The 21028-nt window shown below is 41.4% G+C and overlaps 1 protein-coding gene across 1 annotated transcript in view; it reads right to left on the minus strand.

Annotated features, from left to right (window-relative positions):
- slx4ip (SLX4 interacting protein) overlaps positions 1-21028 on the minus strand; it is a 47808-nt gene that overhangs the window by 21696 nt on the left and 5084 nt on the right. Inside the window, exons 2-3 of the mRNA XM_084735886.1 lie at positions 16432-16521; positions 15598-15724 (exon numbers count right to left, since the gene is read on the minus strand). Of these exons, the coding sequence (XP_084592012.1) occupies positions 15598-15724; positions 16432-16521 (217 nt within the window). The remainder of the gene's footprint in view (positions 1-15597; positions 15725-16431; positions 16522-21028) is intronic.

The following is a 21028-nucleotide window of genomic DNA, read 5'->3' on the forward strand; positions in this document are numbered from 1 at the left end:
CTTTTCTAATCGCATGTGCTTCACACAAGGCAGCAACTTCATAACAAGCAGATCATAAAAACAACATCCAAGCCAACAAATAAAACTTGCAAAAGGACAGATAATGAAACACAAGCTAATAAAACGAGCAAACAGGGTCCGTCAGTGAAAATCAAAGCAAATAAAACAGATAAAATTAGTGTCAATTGAAATCAAGTAAAATCAGGAAAGGCCATGAGATTAAAGTATGTTTTAAGAAGAGGCAGCTCAGGCAGCTCGTTCCATGACTTTGAGGCTCTGACCGCGAATAACAATAATATTATTTATCCAATAAAATGAATAAACATTAAAACTAAATCAACTCATGAAATACACATTTATGGAATCAGATCAAGTCGATCTATATGTATGATCAAATTTATTGTGGGGGTCTTTGCCAAAATTCTTCAGGGTATAAGTCCCTGCAGGAAAGAAGCTCATCTTACCAGCTTCTTTTTAGGTCAGTGTCAGTGATTGTTTCTCTGCCCTACTATTTTTCATTCTATCCATCTAATCTGACTTACAAGTAGGACACTAACTCACAGCATGTATGCAGCTCTGAAGATGTAAAACCAGTAAGGCTCTAGGGGCTTCAGATTGGGAATCCCTGTCCTGCAGCAACGGGGCCAAGAGAGCGGCCTTGTCACAGCTTTAGGCATGAGAATGATAAATTGGGATTTACAGGAATCATTTTTCATCTTTTTTTGTCAACCAAGGGGTCGGGTAACTACAAATACGGCAAAGTTTGTAAGTTTAATGACACATTTTCTCTGTTTCTCTGTTTTACTCTGTTATCTCTGTACTACGTCACATTAAATTTGGAGGAAAACTGGCTAAATGCCAAGTTTCAGTTTTAATTTGAGGGTCTTAACATCTATTTTTGATTCACTGTGTAGAACTTGTAGACTTTAATGTAGTTGAACAAATAAACAAACCTATATTGAGTAAAAAGTTTCATACTTTGGTTGCAAATCCTCTGCAGTCAATGAATACCTGAAGGGTAAACACCACTGACATCAACTTGATAAGGTCCCACACAGTGCTCCTCTCAGCCTCTAATGCAGTCATCTTTAGTTTTTGGTTGTTTGAGGGCTTAAGTTCAATCGTTAGCAAGTGAACACGACCACTTACAACACAAAAAAAAACAAAAATGTGTCACTGTCAAAATTCTTATGGACAATTTACCTTGCAGCACACAGGAGTTGCTTGTCTACCGGTGCCTCGATCTGTTAGTTTGTGTGTGATATTTCATGACTTCGGTGGTTTAAAAGATTAGTTCTGATTCACCAAATTCACACAATAACAAAACAAAACAGCAGATCAAGACAGTGGTAGAAGTGCAACCCCTGAGTTATCCAAGGTAAAATTGCTGTTTTTGTCAAAGGAGTCTGGAGAGAGCGATATTTGGCTTATGTAACGACAGTTTCCCGTCAAGAAAGACTTTCTCTCTGCGGTGAAAATATTCTAAATATAGAGCACACTTAAACTGCTAGACTTTTTTCAGTGGGCCTTTTTTAAAGTGGTTAAAACACACTTTGTTCCTGACCCAGTCCACAGCAGTTCAGTGCTTAGCTTCTGTGCTGGTGCTCCTCTCTGCATCTCTAAACTGGAGGCATGCCAGCTGGCATCTACTGCAGGTAATACACCGACTATGGATAAGTACTTCATACAATTCCACTTCAAAAGCTCCAAACTATCCCTTTAATGTGAGACTGTCTTTGGAGCTGGGGGTCCTTGAGGGTCTGTCTCTTCAATGCTTACTGTACATAAATCATACTGGATACAGCAACCCATTTTAAATAGAGTGATTTATTAATCTCAAAGGGAAACTGTATTAACACGCAGTATGATATGTTGAGCATGTTCATAGTTAACAGCAGCAGCATTCCTTTATTGGAAAAAAATCAAATATTCTGTTATTTTTTAAATAGCAAAGCGGTGATGATCCATCACTCATTCTGGATGTCTACCGAGAGAGGAATGCAGATCTGTATCTCTGTTTTGTTTTCTCTGCCCATTCTGGGTCCAGGAGGGACGAGGAAGAAAGCATCTTTCATTGCACATTGATGGCTCTCTATGTTTTTAGAAGCTTTGATTTAGTTCGTTAGACTCTTTAGCCTCATGTCTAACTCTGCAACTATTCTCATTGCTTTCCCTGGTGGCTTGAGCTTGCCAATTCCCAGGACAAGTTTGACAGGGACGTCTGGACACAGAGTTGGGAACCAGTGCAACGCCGTGGCCCGAGACATCAGCTGTTGCTCCAACTTTATAACGTCCTGCACAGCGCAGAGTTGCTCTTGGCCCTCTGCCCGGGTTCTCTCGTGCTAAGCTTACATTCATGTTTCTCTCTCACAAACAGTTTGCTAGTGCCTCCTCTGGGAATGAGTGGCCCCTTTCTGTGGCAACTGCAGCCCACAGTGGTGCAATACCCCAATCTGCAGAGAGGAGACTTTAAAGAGTTTAATTTGTACTTCATACAAGGGAAGATGGTCTTGCTTAATTGTTTTGAAACCCGATGCACAACAATATTATGACAGGTCAAATCAAACAGTAAACAAGCCAGCATGCCATGTTTTTAGAAATGTGGTAGATAATATTATAACGGCTTGTATGGAGCCCTTTACATCTTGTAACATACCGCAGGACAACTGCAGAAAAAAGACACAGACTCCACAGGTCTGGTGCCAAGGCTACAATACTGTACTTTAGAGACACACACAGATGCACGCACACACACACACATATCCCTGCAGCTTTCACCGCTTCCTGGGAAAACAATGAGAGGAAAGAAAAGTCAACAAACGAAAAGGCATCCAGAGTGACTGGGACTGTAAAATGGAAGAGACAGAGGTGAGAGGCATTCACACCAGGGTCAAAGGTAAGCCCCCATGGAACAGACTTCATTAACTTCAGTCATATCCTGAGGAGATCATTAAAACAGCCATAGAAAACACACCCGACTTCTTCTCGCCATCCGCATTCCTGGCAGTCCATGCTGTCGTGACTCCTGCAGGAATACATAAGAATTTCTGCTCTGATATGAAAATCCTGGCAGGTCCTGGCCATTCATCAGGCCAGGGGCGCCCAAAATTTTTCCCTTGGAGGGGCAAATCTGAAATTTCAGTGGGGGGGGGGCATGCATTGAAAATACAACCATATTGTATTATTTTGTATTTTATTGTTAAGATGCAAAATGGTACCAGGATGCCAAGTTCCCTTAATTGTCAATGTGTGTAAAGTGTCACTCTGCCGTCATACTCAGATTATGAAAAATACATAATAATAAGGGATCCTACATATTTAAATATCATTTGTACCTCATAAAAATAAACCAGTGTTAACAGTATTTTTTATTTTATTTGATTGGTCAATTATGGCATGCTATGGTTTGTTATTTCTGAATAGTAGACCACTGCTATGAATAACTGACCACGGCTATGGACACAGTTTGCCCATAGACTCTGAGGAATTCAGTGAAAGCAATAAAAACATTTTTTTAAATTTATAAAATAATTTTTTAATCTATATTTTGTGTCAAATTATTGATTTTAGTAAGAGCCAAGCAATAAGCAAGATGATGTACAACTAATGCATCATTATAACCAAATAAACCCTTCAGCGTGATTTAAGCTCCCCATCACTCTGCACACTGATTCCATTACATAACTGTTTTAAATTCTTTTGGGGGTTTTTTTTGCCAGAAACATCTCCTGAGCCAAATCGAAAGTTATGGCAGGCCAGCTTTGGCTTGCAGACCCCATTGGGCAGCCCTGCATCAGGTTGACCACAGCTGTTCCAGGGCTTTCAAAGGGACAGTTCACCTGAAAATACAAAATATATTGATTGTTTCTATGTGAGTTTTGGAGATATCAGCCATTTGACTGGAGCAGTCTCCATACAACTTGATACTGCATTATTTTATTTGATACTTTAAAGGTATCGAGTACCGATACTCAGATGGAAGATAAGATCATAACTTGTATGCAATCCATCCTTGTATGTAAGTAGTTAAATCCAAAGCCTGACTAAAGTTAAAAGGATAATAAATAAGTCTAAATGAGGCAGTTTCCACAGATAAATGGAAGATTTTTTTTTTTTAAATCAGGCTTATGTGCACAATAAGGGAAAAAATAGTCCATAGTTCAAACGTTTCCACTAAAAATGAAAAACACTCTCCAGGCTGCAGTATTATGTATCATTAATACACTTACATTATGCCAGCACTGCTTCAAAAACATGGCACTGAGAGGGAGAGAAACCCGATTACCCACCAGCTGCATGTAAACGCAGATTTTAACAGTAACTTGGTTATTGCAGTGCACGTAAAGGCATTCTCCGATTTCCTGCCGTAACCCAATTTATCCTATTAACCATGTTTCTAGTGAGCATGTAAACGTAGTGACTGTATGTCAGGAGAACTGCCATTCCCACGCAACCCCTTTATGAACAGGAGTTGAATCAGCAGGACAGTCAGACATCAGTGCCTGAGAATCCTGCTCTTTTGACATCTCTGCTTTGATGTGGACCCCCTCCCTCTGTCCTCAAGTGTGGGTGGAGAGTTGGGGCTTAGAGCGAGAGAGAGGGGTGGAGTGGTGAAGGATGAGAGCGCATGAGGAAGTTACCCATATGTAAGTGGGGGCTTTCCTGGAAGGACATCACTCTCTGTGTGTAACTGTAACTACGGCCGTAGCGGAGCACTGTGCCTTATCATCCCGCACAACGTCCACCTGAAACAATATTTGCACATGAGTGTTCAATTTAACATTTGGGTGACCCCTTCATCGCAGTTACAAAATACGCCGCAGCATGGTAGCTCAGGCCAACCCATAATGCAGCATGTGACTAAAGTGGTGGGGAGCATTTTGGAGCGCAGAACAATTATCAGGGGAAAAAAATCCAGTTCTCAGAAACATAATCTGATGAGAGAAATGCAGTCACAATACAAAATGTCATAGTTAATCATCATTATAGCTTAATTAGCCCAAGAGGCCACAAATCTCTCTAAGTGCTGCCACTGTTTGTATTAAAAGAGCATTCAGAGTGAGGACGATGCAAACTGCTTATTTTGCATTAAGCTGCTTTGGATTAATGTTGTGAAAAGTAGTTTGTGGACTTGAGTTATGCACGGTGCTGGCCTTTAAAACTCAGATTAAGGTCTCATTGGAAGCAGGCTGTCTCTGCAAATCTGCTTGCCTGTGTTTATAGATCCAAATAGATGAACCATGGCACACATGGCGATGCTATCTAGGTTTTGGTACTAGTGAGTAATGATAACTGGCGGTCAAGGCTGTGAGAAAAAGGGGAAAAATCTGTGTTGAATTGACTGAAGTTCTGAATTTTATTTCAGCATTTCAAAAAAATGTTTGAGCGATGTAACACACTGGCGATCCTAGATCAGCCTTTCCTGGCAACACAGGGAAATTTTGCTACTATAACTTTGTTTAAATGTATGTTAACATCCCTTTTTTATTCCAAATGTGACAATATTCTGAATTTGATACAGGTCATGCAAAAAGAATATCATAATTTCAACATTAAAATTGATCTAAATGACCTAAATCGAAAACGGATTGAAATCAAAAGCAGGATCTGTGATTCACCCAGGCTGTTTTTTTCCAGCCCCCCCTTCGTGTCTGGCAAGTGTCCGAAGAAAAAACAAAATAAAGGTTTAAAGACAACGCAGCAGAGCTTACTGGTAGACTGCAGCTGCACTTGTAAATGTATATGGCAGTTTTCATGGCATAAAACCAAAATTTTATATTCTACCAATGGCATAGTCAGTCAGCAGTAAAAAAAAAAAAAAAATTCAATCAAATGTCAAATCATATTTTGGGTTTGGGGAATTGTGTCACCCCTATCCAGCATATATCTGAAGAAACAAAACAATACATCAAAGCTGCTCTTTTCACACATGTCAGAGATGTACCCATGTCTTTGAGTGACCCTTTGCTGTCCACCGTCACTACAGTTATCCAGCCGTTAGTCGCAGTGTTTTCACTTGCACACATTGCATGAACAGGGACTTTTTATTTCTCTTCTGTAACAGCGAACACAATACACGACCTCTCAGTTACTATCATTATATGCTTATCTAGCCACATTACACCTGACTCATGAAACTTAATTACCCCTTATAGCCTGAAGAATTTTTCTGTGACTGCAGCAACAGCCTGGCACCAGCAATTTGAAAGGCTTTTAAAGATGCAAATGACAGTTGTCAGGACATAAAACCAGTGAACTGTAGATCTTTACAAATCAAGACTCGATAGTCTCACAATGGCATGGCTGTCAGACTTGAAAAAAAAAAAAAAGTTTAAATCAAAGGTAGGATCAAAGCGTGACATTAAAAATGAAAGTTAAATTGAACCTGGGATCTGGAGAATCGTGTAAACATCTTACATTTGACCTTGTTCTGAACACTGCATTTTTCAATAAAACATTTTGAATATGCTGATATTATTTGGGTTTTAGGAGCATTCTTTGGAAGTGTACAGCGCATTCAAAATATGTGTCTCATTTGGGGTTTTTTACCGCAGTTTGCGACACACAGCCTCTTGCCTTTTTACGGTCAGCTCAGTGCATTGTAAACAAACCAACTAGCCAACAGCATGCAAGGCTGAGGTAGACATGCATGCATACTTTTAAACATTATGAAGAAACTGGAAATCAACAGGTTTTTGAATATGCTTTGGTATGTCTTGGATATGAAATATAAGACAATGGGCATATGTAATTATATTAGATGCGTATAAATAGGGTTCTTGGTACAATAGCGGGGAAATTGCTTTTTAAGGGGAAATAAGGGCAAAAAACAATATTTTTGTGCATGTAAATGTAGTCAATGACATCTGTCCACAGGAAAAACCTCACAAGAGCACATGACACAGGCCCACTTCTTAAAGCAAAGAGCAGAGAAAAACAACGACATCCTCCGAAACGTTTCAGTAATTCCTACAACAAGGCGTTCTGGTCAGGCTGAACACTTAGCATGAGTTCAAGAGAGTGTGTGCCATCTCCCAGACCAGATTGTGGTAAAGGGGAACAGTCACATGAATGCGATCCGTGCTCAGGCTCAGGCTCAGGCCCTAATTATATGGGAAAAGAGTGTGGTGTGACAGCTATGGCGGGGATTGCGGTTGTGTCCTAAGAGACTGCAGCTGACCCTGCGGAGACGGAGAAGGAGAGAAAGTGAGAAAACATAAAGAGACGACATGAGGAGAGGAGAGAGGAGCAGACGTGGAGGGCACTGGCAAGGCAAGGAGAGGAGAGAGTGCATAAATGAAAAGAAAAAGAATGAAACTGTGTGTATGTGTGCAGTCATAGGGAGGGGGGTTAACAGTGGAGTCAGACAGTCCTATGTGCTGCTGCTGAGTAAGGCCAGGGGCTTTCAGGAAGGATTTAAAGAGCCACAGCAACACCACAAAGCACCAGGGGGAAGGGGGTTGCCCAGCAGGGGCCAGGGGAGGGAGGGTGAGCAGAGAGAGGGGCAGGCTGGCTGGAGTGGCTACTCTGATCAGGATCCATTTCCAGCCTGGGCCTTGGAATTCCTTTGTTCCTGTCACAGGTCTCCGTTTCCCCCTCGCCTTAATCCAGGCCTGCCTCACGCCCAGTAACACAGAGCAGGGCAGGTAACTCTGCCACAGGCATGCCTCTCTATTTACAGACCAGTCTCCACATAGCAGCCACTCACATACTGTAAATAGTAATAGCGGTGGTAGCACTGAAGAGAAACATGGTGGGTTAATACAGGTTGTCACCACAAAAATGCTTCTGTGTCTTCAGAAAAGTGCTGTGAGTTGACTCAGTAGGAGGCTGATAGGTTGGCATGTGTTCATTCTCCCTATAATGGACTCCCAGCACACGTTATAGTATATAACGGTAGGTATAAAAATGTGCTATTATAATCATCTTTGCTTGAAAATCTTTTTTTTTTTTTATGAAAATGTTGGCCCTTTAAAATCGTGTCCCAGATTTCCATCAACTCCATCAGATTTTTACAAAAACATGATTTTATCAGGCAAAGACACATGTCTCACTTCCTGGTCTAAAAAAGGCAGGAATATTGCTCAAGCACTGGTCTATTTTTCAACTAATTCATTAAATAATATTGCTATCAGTTGTGTCTAAAGCATAACATGTCAAGTCTGTAGACCTTCTAAATCAAAATTAAATAAGAATTATGGCTTAAAAATGTCTATCTTGATTAGCATTAAGAGAACTCTTAGCAACTTTAAAATATAAAACAGCTACTCACTGCGACAATGCTGTTAAATGAAAAAATGCAACATTTTGTCAACTCACTGACATGTACATTTAATAAAAAACATAATTTAAATAAGGAGGTTGGCCCTTTACAAGGTTTAATATCCCAAAGTTTGATCTTTTGAAATGTATTTTCCCAGCATAATAAAACTCAGAACCCCCTCAAAATATGGTTTTGTCCCAATTCTCAAGAATCAGTGATACATGAAAGTCACATTTTGAAAGAACAGTTTTCCAAAACTGTTTCAGCCTGAGACCGTAGGACTTCAAAGAGCCAGAGAATCCAAACAAACTAAATCTATGACTGCGCAGTACAAAAATTAACCATCTCCCTTTTGGTCTCTACACATCCTCCACATTCTTCGCTGGGAGGGAGATGGTCATTCGTAAACACATTCTCCAACAGTAAAGCTATCCAGCAACACTTGTGCTTTTCCCGCAATGGCCGTGGCCAGGCTGCCTTAAGCCCCCTTCATAGGGCTGCCAAGAGGAGTCAGTGGTACACTGTGCAGCACTCGCAAAGCCCTCTCCCACGGCTATTAGTGACCATTCATCTGGGGAGCCTGGGAAAATGCCTCTCCAGCCTGCCGTGGCCATGGGGAAACAGGCTGGCAGGTGTTCCCTCCCCCTAAGCCCTGGCACCTGTGCAGGGAGAGGAAGAAGGAACCAGCTCTGCCATGGATTCTAGGTACCACTTTGCCAAGGCTCCTCTAACTCCCCGGACTGGTAGGAAGACTCTGAAACACCAAGCTGAACCACACCAGAGCTCTGCCTCGCATGGAGAGATCAATGTGTCTGTATCAATGCTAATCGTAGGCGTAAGACATCTGGTAATGTGCTTTGGCAGTTTGAAATGGCATGTTAACTAAATCCGTGTAAAATGGGCCTTCTCAGTTTACACTCTACACACACACACACACACACAAATATATACACCATTATGGAGTACAACATCAATATCCCCTGAAGGTAAAACAATACACGACTAAGAGCAAATGAAAATCAAGATAGCACACAATCAGTAGTTTAAGTAAACACAATCTAATCTAATGCAAAAAGTACAAGTGTATTAGTAATGTCTGGCAAACAATCTCATGACCAGTCTGTACACTCTTATAAATGAGAGCTCCAAAGAGGTTCTGTCTTAAGGGCTGACGTTCCACTAAAAACTATGTGCTTGTGAAGAACCCTCTTTTGAAGGAAGGGTTTATCCAGGGTTCCTTGTAAGACCGAGGGTTCCATTAACAATCCTTTTTGGAAGACAGAGTTCTTAAGCTATTGTTGAAATCCTTGAAGAACTCTTTCGTCAAGGGTCCTTTGTACCATAATATAAAAGAGTTCTTGGTAGAACCCCCAGGTTAGGTTCAACATTAAACCCTTGGAATATTTAAAGGTTTCTCAGTGGAACACCCATGCAGGTTCTAGCTAAAACCCCAGGAATATGAAGTATTCTTGGCAGAACTCCCTGAGTGGGTTCTAGACCAAACTTTTATACTATAAAAAAGGTTCTCAGTAGAACACCCTGGATGGGTTCAACATTACTCCCTTGTAATTAAAAGGGTTCTCAGACGAAGGCCATGGGTGGGTTTTAGATAAAACCCTTGTAATATCAAAGGGTTTTCCAGTAGAACCCCCTGAGTAGGTTTTAGATAAAAAACCCCAGGAATATAAAAGGGGTCTCCATAGAACCCACTGGGAGTGTTCTAAATCAAACTGCTATAATATAAAAAGGATTCTTGATGGAATCCCCTGGGTGGGTTCTTGTTAGCACCCATAGAGGGTGGAAAGGTTCTGGATAGAACACCCAGACCGGAGTTCTTAGTGGAACCATTATACCACAGTAGGGTTCTCTGTAGAGCCTTTTTCACCAACACACATTCAAGCACCTAATTTTGCTTTTTGGTGGCCATTTTCATCAAAAATAAAATCAGAACCTGTAAAGTTGGTTCCCAGCTCAAACCAAAAGAATAAAAGGTTTTTGTTGACAACCAAGCTGGGCCACAAGAAAGCACCACGTTTCCAAGAAACGTGAGTGGAACCGGTACAAGAACCAGAGCTTATTTGGTGCAAAAGAGCCCATAGGGGGTTCTGGGTGAAACACTACCAGAAACCAAAACAATGATCCTAATGGGACAAACCAAAGAACCCTTTATGGTTCTGGTTAGCACCTTTATTTCTAAGAGTGTATAGCATGTTGTGTTGTCAAAAAGGACCATGTCCATGTCTGAGATGAGCAGTTTTTCTGCAAAGAAGTGTCATCTTCATGAAGACAACTGTGACACTCTTGCTGTCACAGAGCAGCTCAGTTACTCAAATATCATATCAAATGACAAAAATGTATTCCTCCACGCACAGAGAAGCCATTATGCACTCATTTTCAATCTGTAATTACTCTGAGAAATGTGGGTGTGTTCAACACGGTCTACCAGGGAGAATGCATGAGGCCTCTCCCAAGCTCCCCTTCCCTGGGCTTCTAAAGTCTAGCATGTCCATTTTGCTTGTCCAGCGCCAAGATGTTTGGTGGGAAAAGTTCCCTCTGTTCATCTCTCTAAAAACATAAATAAATCACATCACTATGAGCTAATCATGAAGTCTCAAGTAGCCGGGATAAAAAATAAAAAAAAAGAGAGGGGGGGGGGGGGGGGGCAGGGGCTGACAGTTGGAAATCGGCCTCTGCAGCTGAGATTGGAAGAAATGGCTTGGATTTATGTTGGCAGAAGACATGGGATAAGCCCTGCTCTGACATGTTCACTGGGTGCTATATACACACACATGTGCACCCAACACAGCATACATACATAAATACATAAACCCATAGAGATAACTCAGATACAAACACTTGCACTGAAGGACCTTGGAATGTTAAAAGCTGTTGATGGCTCATTTGAAGTGCCAACAGCTGAGGCTGTTACGCTGTTCTTACTGCTGTCTGTTGGCGGAAGCCCCTGTGATTTCACACTGGCACCAGCTCAAACACCGCCTCATACAAGACCCACAATCCCCCTCCCATACCATCCCACACATAGCACCACACTCCATCCGCCTATTCTTGGCCCAGACATCAGTGCTACACCCGGCCCGACACCTTTCTCTATATGCAACAACATGCACGTGTTCAAGCACATACACGTCTCCCTCCAGGATATCCAGCTTAATTCGGCTCTCAAGTAACGGGTAGGGTTCCTACACCTTCCAAAGTCAAATTCAAGCAAGTACTGTGATTCTACAAGTATTGTGATTCGTTAGAGTTAATTGCGACTTTTGTTTGTTTATTTAACATGAGACAGGAAAAAGCGGAATCATACATTTCTAGAGATTGCACATCAGCAGCAGCTAGTTAGCAGCACCAGCAGTTAGTTCAAAATTTTTTTTAAATTTACGCCTCAAAGTACGAGCTCGAATATTGTTCTATGTTAAGCATGTTAAGTAAAATGGATGGGTTTGTTAAGATAATTAGTGCATTAGCGCATCAACGGGAATTTCCATTATGTGTTAGCATGGAGCTAAAGGATTAAGCGCGTTAATAATCGCGATACTTGAGAAAATCAATTTTTTTTGCCCCACCCCTAATTTAAATCTACTTAACAAATATCTACTCAAAATGGTTATTTCACCTCATTTAGAAAAAAAAAAAATTGAAAAAAATTGACGTTTCATGATCAAATTCTTCAAAGCTTCAAAACCTCCACAAAATTGATATAGCCTGTGAATCTGCCAGCTACACAAAGTTATAGCCAAGTTTAGCATAACTTTAGCCTAACTGAAAATTCCTAACTACAGCTTAACAATATCTTTTATGTTGCAGACTCAGTGGCAAGTGAAGTTTGAGCAGAGTTGTCTTCTTTTTGTGCGGAAGACAAAATAATTCGGCTCTCTACAACTTATTTCATTTCTTTATTTAAAAAGTGAATTATTCAGACAGATAGCAATTTATAATAAAAGTCATGCAAACCCAATATCAACCGCTTTCAGGCACCTTATCTGAAATTCAAGCACTATTCAAACCTTGAAACCATCATATCAAAATTCAAGTGTTTTCAAGGATTTCCAGGACCCATACTAACCATGAATACAATGCTGTACAAAGACGCACACAGATGCAAATAGGTCAAACAGATAGACGCAGAAAACCAGCTTCCACTCCCTGCTATGGACAGTCTGAGAGTCCTGTGAGGATTAGCAGGTTAGCGTTTGACCTGCTTGCAGAATAGACGACCCCTATACTTAATACCCACCCTGAGGTTTGGTGGACTTCCCTCCTTAAGCCTATAGTCTGTCCTCCCCTTTTTATGGCTCCTGCCTGCCTGCTTACTTCTCACAGCCGCAGTCTCCACCTTTACTGCTCTGCCGCCTCCCTCACATGGGACAATGAAAAGACCAAGAATGTCATTACACTCACTTAAGACCTTTAATAGGACAAGAGCACATGAGCTGTGTAGGCCTGTTTTAGGCGCTATACCTTTTCATGTTCTGAGAGGGGGGAAATTCTCCGATATGGTGTGGAGTCATGTTCCACTGGTTACATTCTTTTTGGCGAGGAGCTTAATCATTTTTACATGCATATTTCACTGCTGAAATACTGATAGTCCCCTTGTTCACACAGTGGAGCGAATGTGTGCATGCAAGTGTGTGTGTGTGGAGCCTCAGTCTGTGATCTCCATCATTAGAGATGTCTGTCTCTCCTCAGTCTGTCATGGGCAATATGAGACAGGCTTTTCAGTAACTTTACACTGTCAGCCTGTTCACACCTAGCCCAGGGGGAGGATATCTCTCTGCAACACACTGTCGCTCCCTCTAATTCTCACTGGTTCTGTTGTGTACGGGCATTTAAGTAGGGCTGGGAATCACTTGGCACCTCACAATTTGATTCTGATGTACCATGCAATTATGAAACGGTTATGCATATGTCCTACTTTTAAAACATATCGTTTTTCATCCATAATTAGTTTAGTTAAATACAACATGCATATACTGTGGCTCTTGTCCAGGTGCCTTTTCCCTTCAATTTCAGAGAGGCCAAAGTGCTTCTATATGCTAGTTTCAAAGCAAGGGGGTGCCAGCTATCTTCAGTCGCTCGCGCTCAGCCATCCTCACCAAAATTCAAGATACAAGATTCAATACAAGTTTAAAACGTAAAACAAGATGCACCCGTTTACATCCACTACGTGTCACCATCCAGTTGATTCAACAATAAGAAACATACAGCCCGGTCTTACAAAATTGTTGCAGGTGATCATAATATCAAGAAGTGATATTTTTTGGCACTGATTTATAACAACACTTTAACACAAGTCAGAAAGAACTACTGCCACGGATCATTGCATGTATTAAGGTATACAGTGTTTTGAGAATCTGTACAGTATCTCAAAACATAACATTGCAACATGCAAGTGAATCGATATTTTTACACCCCTAATTAGCACTGCATTTGGCAGTGATGCACTTACTGATCAAAAAGAAATAAACTAGAAACATAACTCAACCAATGATTAAGATAATAATGACTGTCAACAAACACTCAAAGTGATTTTAAATGTTTTATTAGGACCACTTCCATGGTGGGCGAGATTGAGTCAGCGAAGTAAAAAAACAAAGTCATTAAACTATATCTATTATGTAGGAGAAAAAAAAACCTCAATTTGGGACAATGGTTGTTAAGTCTGGGACAGCTCAAAGTAGAATTCGGGACGGTCGCGGGACACTTGGGAGAAAAGTTAATTTCAAGCCCTGACGACGTGCAGTTTTAGTGGACGAGACGACTAAAGTGGAGGGGAGTAGCGTGAGAGGCAGAGCTGCAGCCACAGGAGAAACTTTATGGGGCCGACTGCCCTGTAATCCCACTCTCACAGTCAGGCCTGCCCCGCTGAGTGAGCCCAGTTTAACTGCCCTTAACTGCTACCTGTGACAAACCTGTCTGCCTTACAACACGCAGCTGGGGGTTCCTCTGAAGCTAGGCTTACGCTGCTTCAAAGGCATGCGTGTGGGTGGCTGGAGGAATGTACTTGCATTGGATAAACAGGAGTGAACTGAATTGGCTTATTTACACTGGCACATAATTTATTGATTTTTCTCTCCGTGTATATGGATGTATGTGGATGTGGACGTGGATGTGTCAGGGCAACTGATTTTGGTGTCATCCAGTTAGCTAAAAGTACAGATAAACACAGGTGTGCCAGCACCATTAAACAGGTCAACAAACATTAGCCATTTTAATGAACTTAGTGGACATTTTGTGCCAAGTTAAACAGTGCAACACAATATAAAAACTCCTATCAGCTCTTGCCTCCAGGTCACACCCTGGGCGTAGAGCGCCACCGTGTCCTAACTGGTTCTGTTGTCTTTCCTCCCACACTCTCCTCAAAAAGGTAGCCATGCAGTACTTTTTAGACTGTTTTATAACTCCGTTCCCATCCTCCTCAGACCTCAGTGTCCCACCTCTACGCTCATGGCCGTATCTCTGCACTGCGGTCCAAGACGATAAATAATGGTTTTGAGTTCACAGCCAAAGTAAACAATTTTACTTATTCAAGAGCTAATGATGGACACACCTAAGACGAGGAAAAGGGAAGGGAAGACAAAAAGATGACTGCATTCCAGAGGCATGAGCAACAGTCAAATCAAAACAGAATAAATATAGTTTGGATTCATTAAATAACAACTTAAAGTGATGCTCCAGGTAAACATATGAAGAAGTAATGGGCCTCATGTAAGAAAAGATTTGTTCATAAGTATTACATGCGAGTGATTTAGGAGAACTTGTTGCATTCATCAGTTTTCCCATATTTTGAATTTTCTTTCAGATATGAATACAATTTATGAGTGGTCCAGACATGTATGAATCATGAGCAATTAGTCTGCTGTTATCTAAACTTATCTAAGTTTTTTCACTAATGACTATATATTTCATCAGTCTGAAGACATTTGGAGTTTGAAAAATTATGCTGACATGATCTTGTTTGACTAAATTTCAAATTATAATATAATTCTAAACTGACACAAAGTCTATCCTCATTAAATTAAACTGGCTGTTACCTACTATCAGGCATATTGGCTGTATATCTTCCCCTTGACCCCCTCCTCCCACTGCAGTCATCGCTCACCTTACTGGGACGAGACTTCTTTTTTTTTTAAGCCATTTTCATACCGCACCATTTCGTCTTTATTACAGTGACGGCGTGACCCTCAGGTGGCATTAACAGCATTCATTCCTCTGCTTTAGCAGGTTCCCTAATGAGAACTGCTGATGCCCTTTCATTTATGGATCTCCGAAAGAAGGACCTCAAACTCTGAACTCACACAAGATGGGGGTGCAGTTACCTTGCACAGAAAAGGCTGAAGCAGGTTCCAGCGTCTTCTTCTGTTTGGGTTGTCTTCTATTGTGAATGAACTCTGTGTACTGCTTCACCCTCTGGTCCACAGCATCTCGAACCAGGGCTGTAACCTCCTACAAAACAGCGTGCAGATATTTCAGTACAGCAACATGCTGTCCAGCTGCTGAGAGGACACTATGAGACACCTCCCAACTACAGCCGGGCAATATATTGATATTATTATTCCTAGATTTTGGATATCGTGTTAATTTTTTGTGAGGAGAAAGAATTTACAGTATGTTATTTTAGATAAAATGACAATCATCCTTGTGAAGGTTTAGACTTCAGGGTAGTCGGTGGGTTGGGGTGGGATGGCTACCCTTTTATAATTGTAATTATTTGAATAATGCAGCTGTTTTATGCTTGTGTATACTTTGAATTCCAAAATAAGCTGCAAACAAATGCATGGTGGGTTTAATGAGAAATCAGTAAAATTGTTAAAAATACACAAATAAATACAGAATTGCAATTCTGATTTTGATTTAAATTCTATTCCTCTCATTTCAACTGATTTAATATTGAAACTGTGGTACCCCTAGAACTCAGGCGTTCAACAGGACAGTAGCAGTCTCAAGTGAAAGGCCAGTAAGGCAACTCCACAGGTGGCTAGGTGGAGAGATGCAACAATGAAAACCCCTGAGAAGAATGGACAGAAGGCTCAAAGTCATTTCAGATTCCACGCTGCTGCTCGCTTTTGAAAAGGCCCCCAGCCGAACAGAAGCCATATATTCACTGCTCACACACTTATTCACACCCCACGCCCTTCTCCCTGTGTCTGTACCTCGATGTGGTCCGTAGTAAACCAGCTGGCGTCCGCTCGGCCGCCCAGGGGCAGAACGTGGAGATCCACCAGCACGGCAAAGTTCCCACACTGTAACACAAAGAGGAAGGACAGCCACAGGTTGCTGAGGGCCATTGAGCTCACAGACAACAAAGGAAATCAGAGTGTGGGTGATTGACAGCGAGACAAACCACAACGACCCCCTGTGTCCTCAAACATCACCCCAGGCCTCTCTCGGCAGCTCCCTCCCTCCTGATTCTCTGTCTAGCCATCTCTTTACCAATCTCTTTACACAAAAAGTACAGCCCTGTCTGTCTCCTCAAATTTCCCCTATCTCAGCGTAAAAAACTATTTTCTTGTTCTATAAGCTTTGCAATGCAGCCACAGCCTCGGGTCACACAGGCTGCACACAGTAAAGTCTCAAGATGCACCACATAAATGAGGATTATCCTACTTTGTATCAGAGTGGTGATAAAACTCTGTAGACCTACCCTAAAGCACTCAGTGTTTCTGCACTTTTCTGCACACTATCTTTAGAGTGCTGTAGAAAGAAAACTGAGCAGAGGGCTGCAGAGTGGATTCCTGCAGCACTACGTCATCGTGTCAATGACAATAAGCTACAAGGGACAGGGAGGCCAGAAATGCCGCGGCTGGTTAAGTTGCTGTTACATCTTTCTCAGGCTAGCCTGATTATGGTTTACACATGAGTGCAAAAGCTGCCCGCTGCAGAGAGCAAATGGATGTGGGTCTCGTGTGAACTTCGCCTCTCCCTGGACAAGGAAGTAATGGATGGACTGAGACCACCCACAACACGACACAGAGGAGCAACAAGTACTGCCCCAAAGCCCGGAGTGATAATGCAGCGAAAAGCACTGAACTGAACGGGGTAGCAAAAACACATGAAGACAAAACCAGGCACAGATTTGAGAGGTTATTCATTTAGTAACAGGGAATACTTATGCACACTAAAAGCTTTGTTTTGGGCCAAGCTTGTCCCCTGGGCTGAAGTATCGCAGACAGAATGACTAAACTCGACTACAACCCAGACTTGAGGGATGTTCCTCGAGCCTCGCTCTCAGGATGACGCGAGAGAATGAATTAACAGGGTGTGCAGGGGAAGGCCCCCACTGCTTAGGTCCTAATTCTAGACACAAGCCTACACTTCCCAACTCCAAACTCTCTTCAGCTGTCTCCTCCTCTTGTTTAAAGGGATAGTTCGGATTATTTGATGCGGGGTTGAACAAGGCACTTATCAATGCATAACCAGTAGTAGATGCCAGCCGGCACGCCTCCAGTTTGGAGATGCAGAGAGGGGCACCAGCACAGAAGCTCAGCAATGAACTGCTGTATGTAGGGTCAGCAACCAAAGGTATTTTAGCCACTTTAAAAAGATCCATCTGAAAATAATCAATGTCAACAAATTAGTGATTTCACCTATGGAGGTTGGTTGGTTTGGAGAGAGCAATATTTGCCTTATATATAACAGTGGTTTCCTGCTAGAAAAGGTTGCCTCACAGTAAAGCAAAATAGTGAAAGTATTCTAAATATATAATACAATTAAATTTATATTGATTTTTAGGTGCACCTTTTATAAGTGGCTATAATACCTTTTGCTGATTACCCTGGACACAGAGCTTAGTTCCATACTGGTGCCACTCTGCTTCTTCAAACTGGGTAGTTGGGTTATCTTCTTGGTCAAAGAAGGAGACTGAGAACATTTTATACACTGTTATGAAACTGAAGTTGGGCCAGGAACCATCAAATGACATTAAAGGGTTAAAAACTGGCTCTTGGCAAATCAAGTTTCACATGAGAGCATTTTTCTTTTCTCTGCTGTCTTCCTGCAAATAATGCTGGAAGTGAAGTTGCTTGCTTACTTCTAACTTGCAGGCCAACTGGAGGAGAGGGCGCCCCCATATGACCAATCAGTAAATTCTTAAATCAATTTCAGTCACAGTCTGTTCTGTTCTTCTGCAGAACTTGTAAACTTGTCTAACCAGACTGTTCCAGCTGTTCTATTCTTTGCCTTTACCCAGTAGTTAAAAAGAAAAAAAATGGACAAATTTCTGTGATTCCAGCATCTTTAATGTGAATATTTTCTGGTTCATTGACTCCTCTATGACAGTAAACTGAATATATTTGAGGACAAAACAAGACATAATCTTGGGATTTGGGAAACATCGGTCCATGTATTTCATAATTTTCTGACATTTTATTGACCAAATAACCAGCTGATTAATCAAGAAAAATAGTTATCAGGTTATATACATCTGGTGAACAATATTTGTAAGCCAGGCATCTCTGCGGTTCTTAAAGACCTCAATGTTTTGTCACATATTTTCCTTCATCAGCCTCTGCGACTTGGCCAGATTTTTATTTTGATAATATTTCAATTAACTGTGCAGCCCAACTCAAAATGTTAAAACAGGACAGTAAAAAAAGTCCAAACATCAAGCTGTGATGACCACAAATAGAAAATTCTCTGCTCAACCTTCACAAAAATATGAACAAAAGTACTTCAACAAAAACACGCTTTCACAAAGACAAGAATGCTGTGGACCAGATCAGAGCCCCCCCCTTATCGCAAGCCCCTCATGTATAAAATGTGTGCACGTTGCCTGTCAGTATCAGCTCGTCCCTGCAGATCAGTATTCTCTCCATCCTCTGCCCTTTGTCTCTCAGCGGTCCACGGATGACTGGTGGCCTCAGCTGACTGCCTCCAACAATTACCAGTGTGTGGGAAAGCCTAGCAACAGGAGGTCAGACCTTGTCAATCAAAACACAGGGATGGACTGGTAGACGAGCCCCACGGTGGTTTCTTGGGGTTGGACTTGACACATGCTGGATGGGTTTTCGTATTTTACTTTGCTTTAAACAAGCACTTTTTTTTGTATATTTCATCTTTTTAAACATGTGGTATCAGGAAAGTTTTTTGATACTCTTGACAACCTTAGGGTACAGGAACTATTATAATCGGGTTTGATGGCCCTGCAGTACATCCTGGAAAACACATACTGTTAAACTTTCATTTATTTCATGGTGATTTATGATGTCATAGTTAATGCTGGTGTGGCACTGGACTGCTATATAATGAGAGGTGTTTCTAATGTTCTTTCTTTATGCGTGTAAATCCTGTCAGGGACCACAAGATCAATCTTCCAGGGTGCATGGCTCAAAATTACAAGCTAATGCTCTAAAGAGGGACACAAGATTAATTTGATCAATATCCTGGAACAAAGAGAGCAGTATAGGGAGTTGCTCAGTCCTTATGGAGAGACACAGCGGGGTGAATCCCCTGAACTGAGCTTCTGATTGAGTCTCTGTTTTGGGCTTAACGCCAGACATCTAGCAAGCCTTAGACTAACTTCCTTTTATCACATTAGAGCAGCAGACAAGACTCAACTGGGAACTGGACATTAATGATTTAAACATTGGTCTGCCCCTTACACAAAAACACCATGTGATTCCCTGGCCTTCTCAGAAACGGGGGAATTTCGTCAGGAATGCAAACTAATGCAATCACACTAATAAGAAGACAATTAATTCACTCTGCAAAACTGGCAGTTGGGTGGAGACGCAAATTTCCTGCTGAAGTGTCAATCTCTGAGTCAAGGCTGCAGTGTTGAGGTGCAGCTATCAGAGCTTTTACAAAGGATGTTTGTGTTGAGTGTGGCAGATAAGACAAAAAAAAAAAAAAAAAGCAGCGGAATCTAATTTTACACAAAGGCTCTGACTACAATCACATCATGTGGTCTAAATTTGTCAAGTCCCAGCACAAAGAGTGACCTGTGGATCTCTAAGCTGAACTCTGTCATGAACTATGACCTCCATGTATCCCCCCTTAGAGCCCAGCTACGGCCCCTCTTTAGAGAGATCTCTGCAAGCAGCCTACTATGTAGATGCAGTAATACTACAGACCACAAGAACACTGAGCAAAGTACCTAAAAATACAGTGAGCCAAAAATAAGATAAACAACTTTGAAACAGTCCTCTTAGCAAATGCTACCACATATGCCTAAAACTGCAGTTCAGCATTTGACATTTCATCAATAGCAACAAGAAATTATGCAATAAAACGTTCAGTAGTTTCACTTAAACACAGTAAATGCAAACCGACGCCATGAAAGCACCTTACGAATACAACCTGTTTCAAAAACAGCCAATCGTATCCCTTGATAATGGAGCGTGCTTTGAGTGACACGCAAACAGCAAATCATTTAACAGGTGTGTTGTGCCATCAACGTGGGAGTATGTGTGCATTGATAAATAAAGTGGTTAGATTCAAAGTGAGATGATTAAAATCTAAAAAAAAGTAGTAAAATTCAAGCTTTTTCTCCTGGCATTTATTAAAAATTGGTCATTAAAGGTGCACTGCTTTTTTCCTCCAGATGAGGACATAAAATATTCAGTTCACATAATTTGTTTTTCTAAGCGATTGAAAATTGAATCATCACCAAAGCAAACGGTCCCTGACAGACCACAGCTTTTGCAGTGAGGTGTCTTTTCACAGTTGTTTTGATTAAAATAGTGCGATGCAGACTCGCAGTCGCAACAATGAGAGAATGACAGAGACAAAGAGAGAGGACGCTCATGTGGA

The sequence above is a fragment of the Lutjanus erythropterus genome, chromosome 14 (genome assembly GCF_056507025.1).
Source record: "Lutjanus erythropterus isolate fLutEry1 chromosome 14, fLutEry1.hap2, whole genome shotgun sequence".
NCBI lineage: Eukaryota > Metazoa > Chordata > Actinopteri > Lutjaniformes > Lutjanidae > Lutjanus > Lutjanus erythropterus.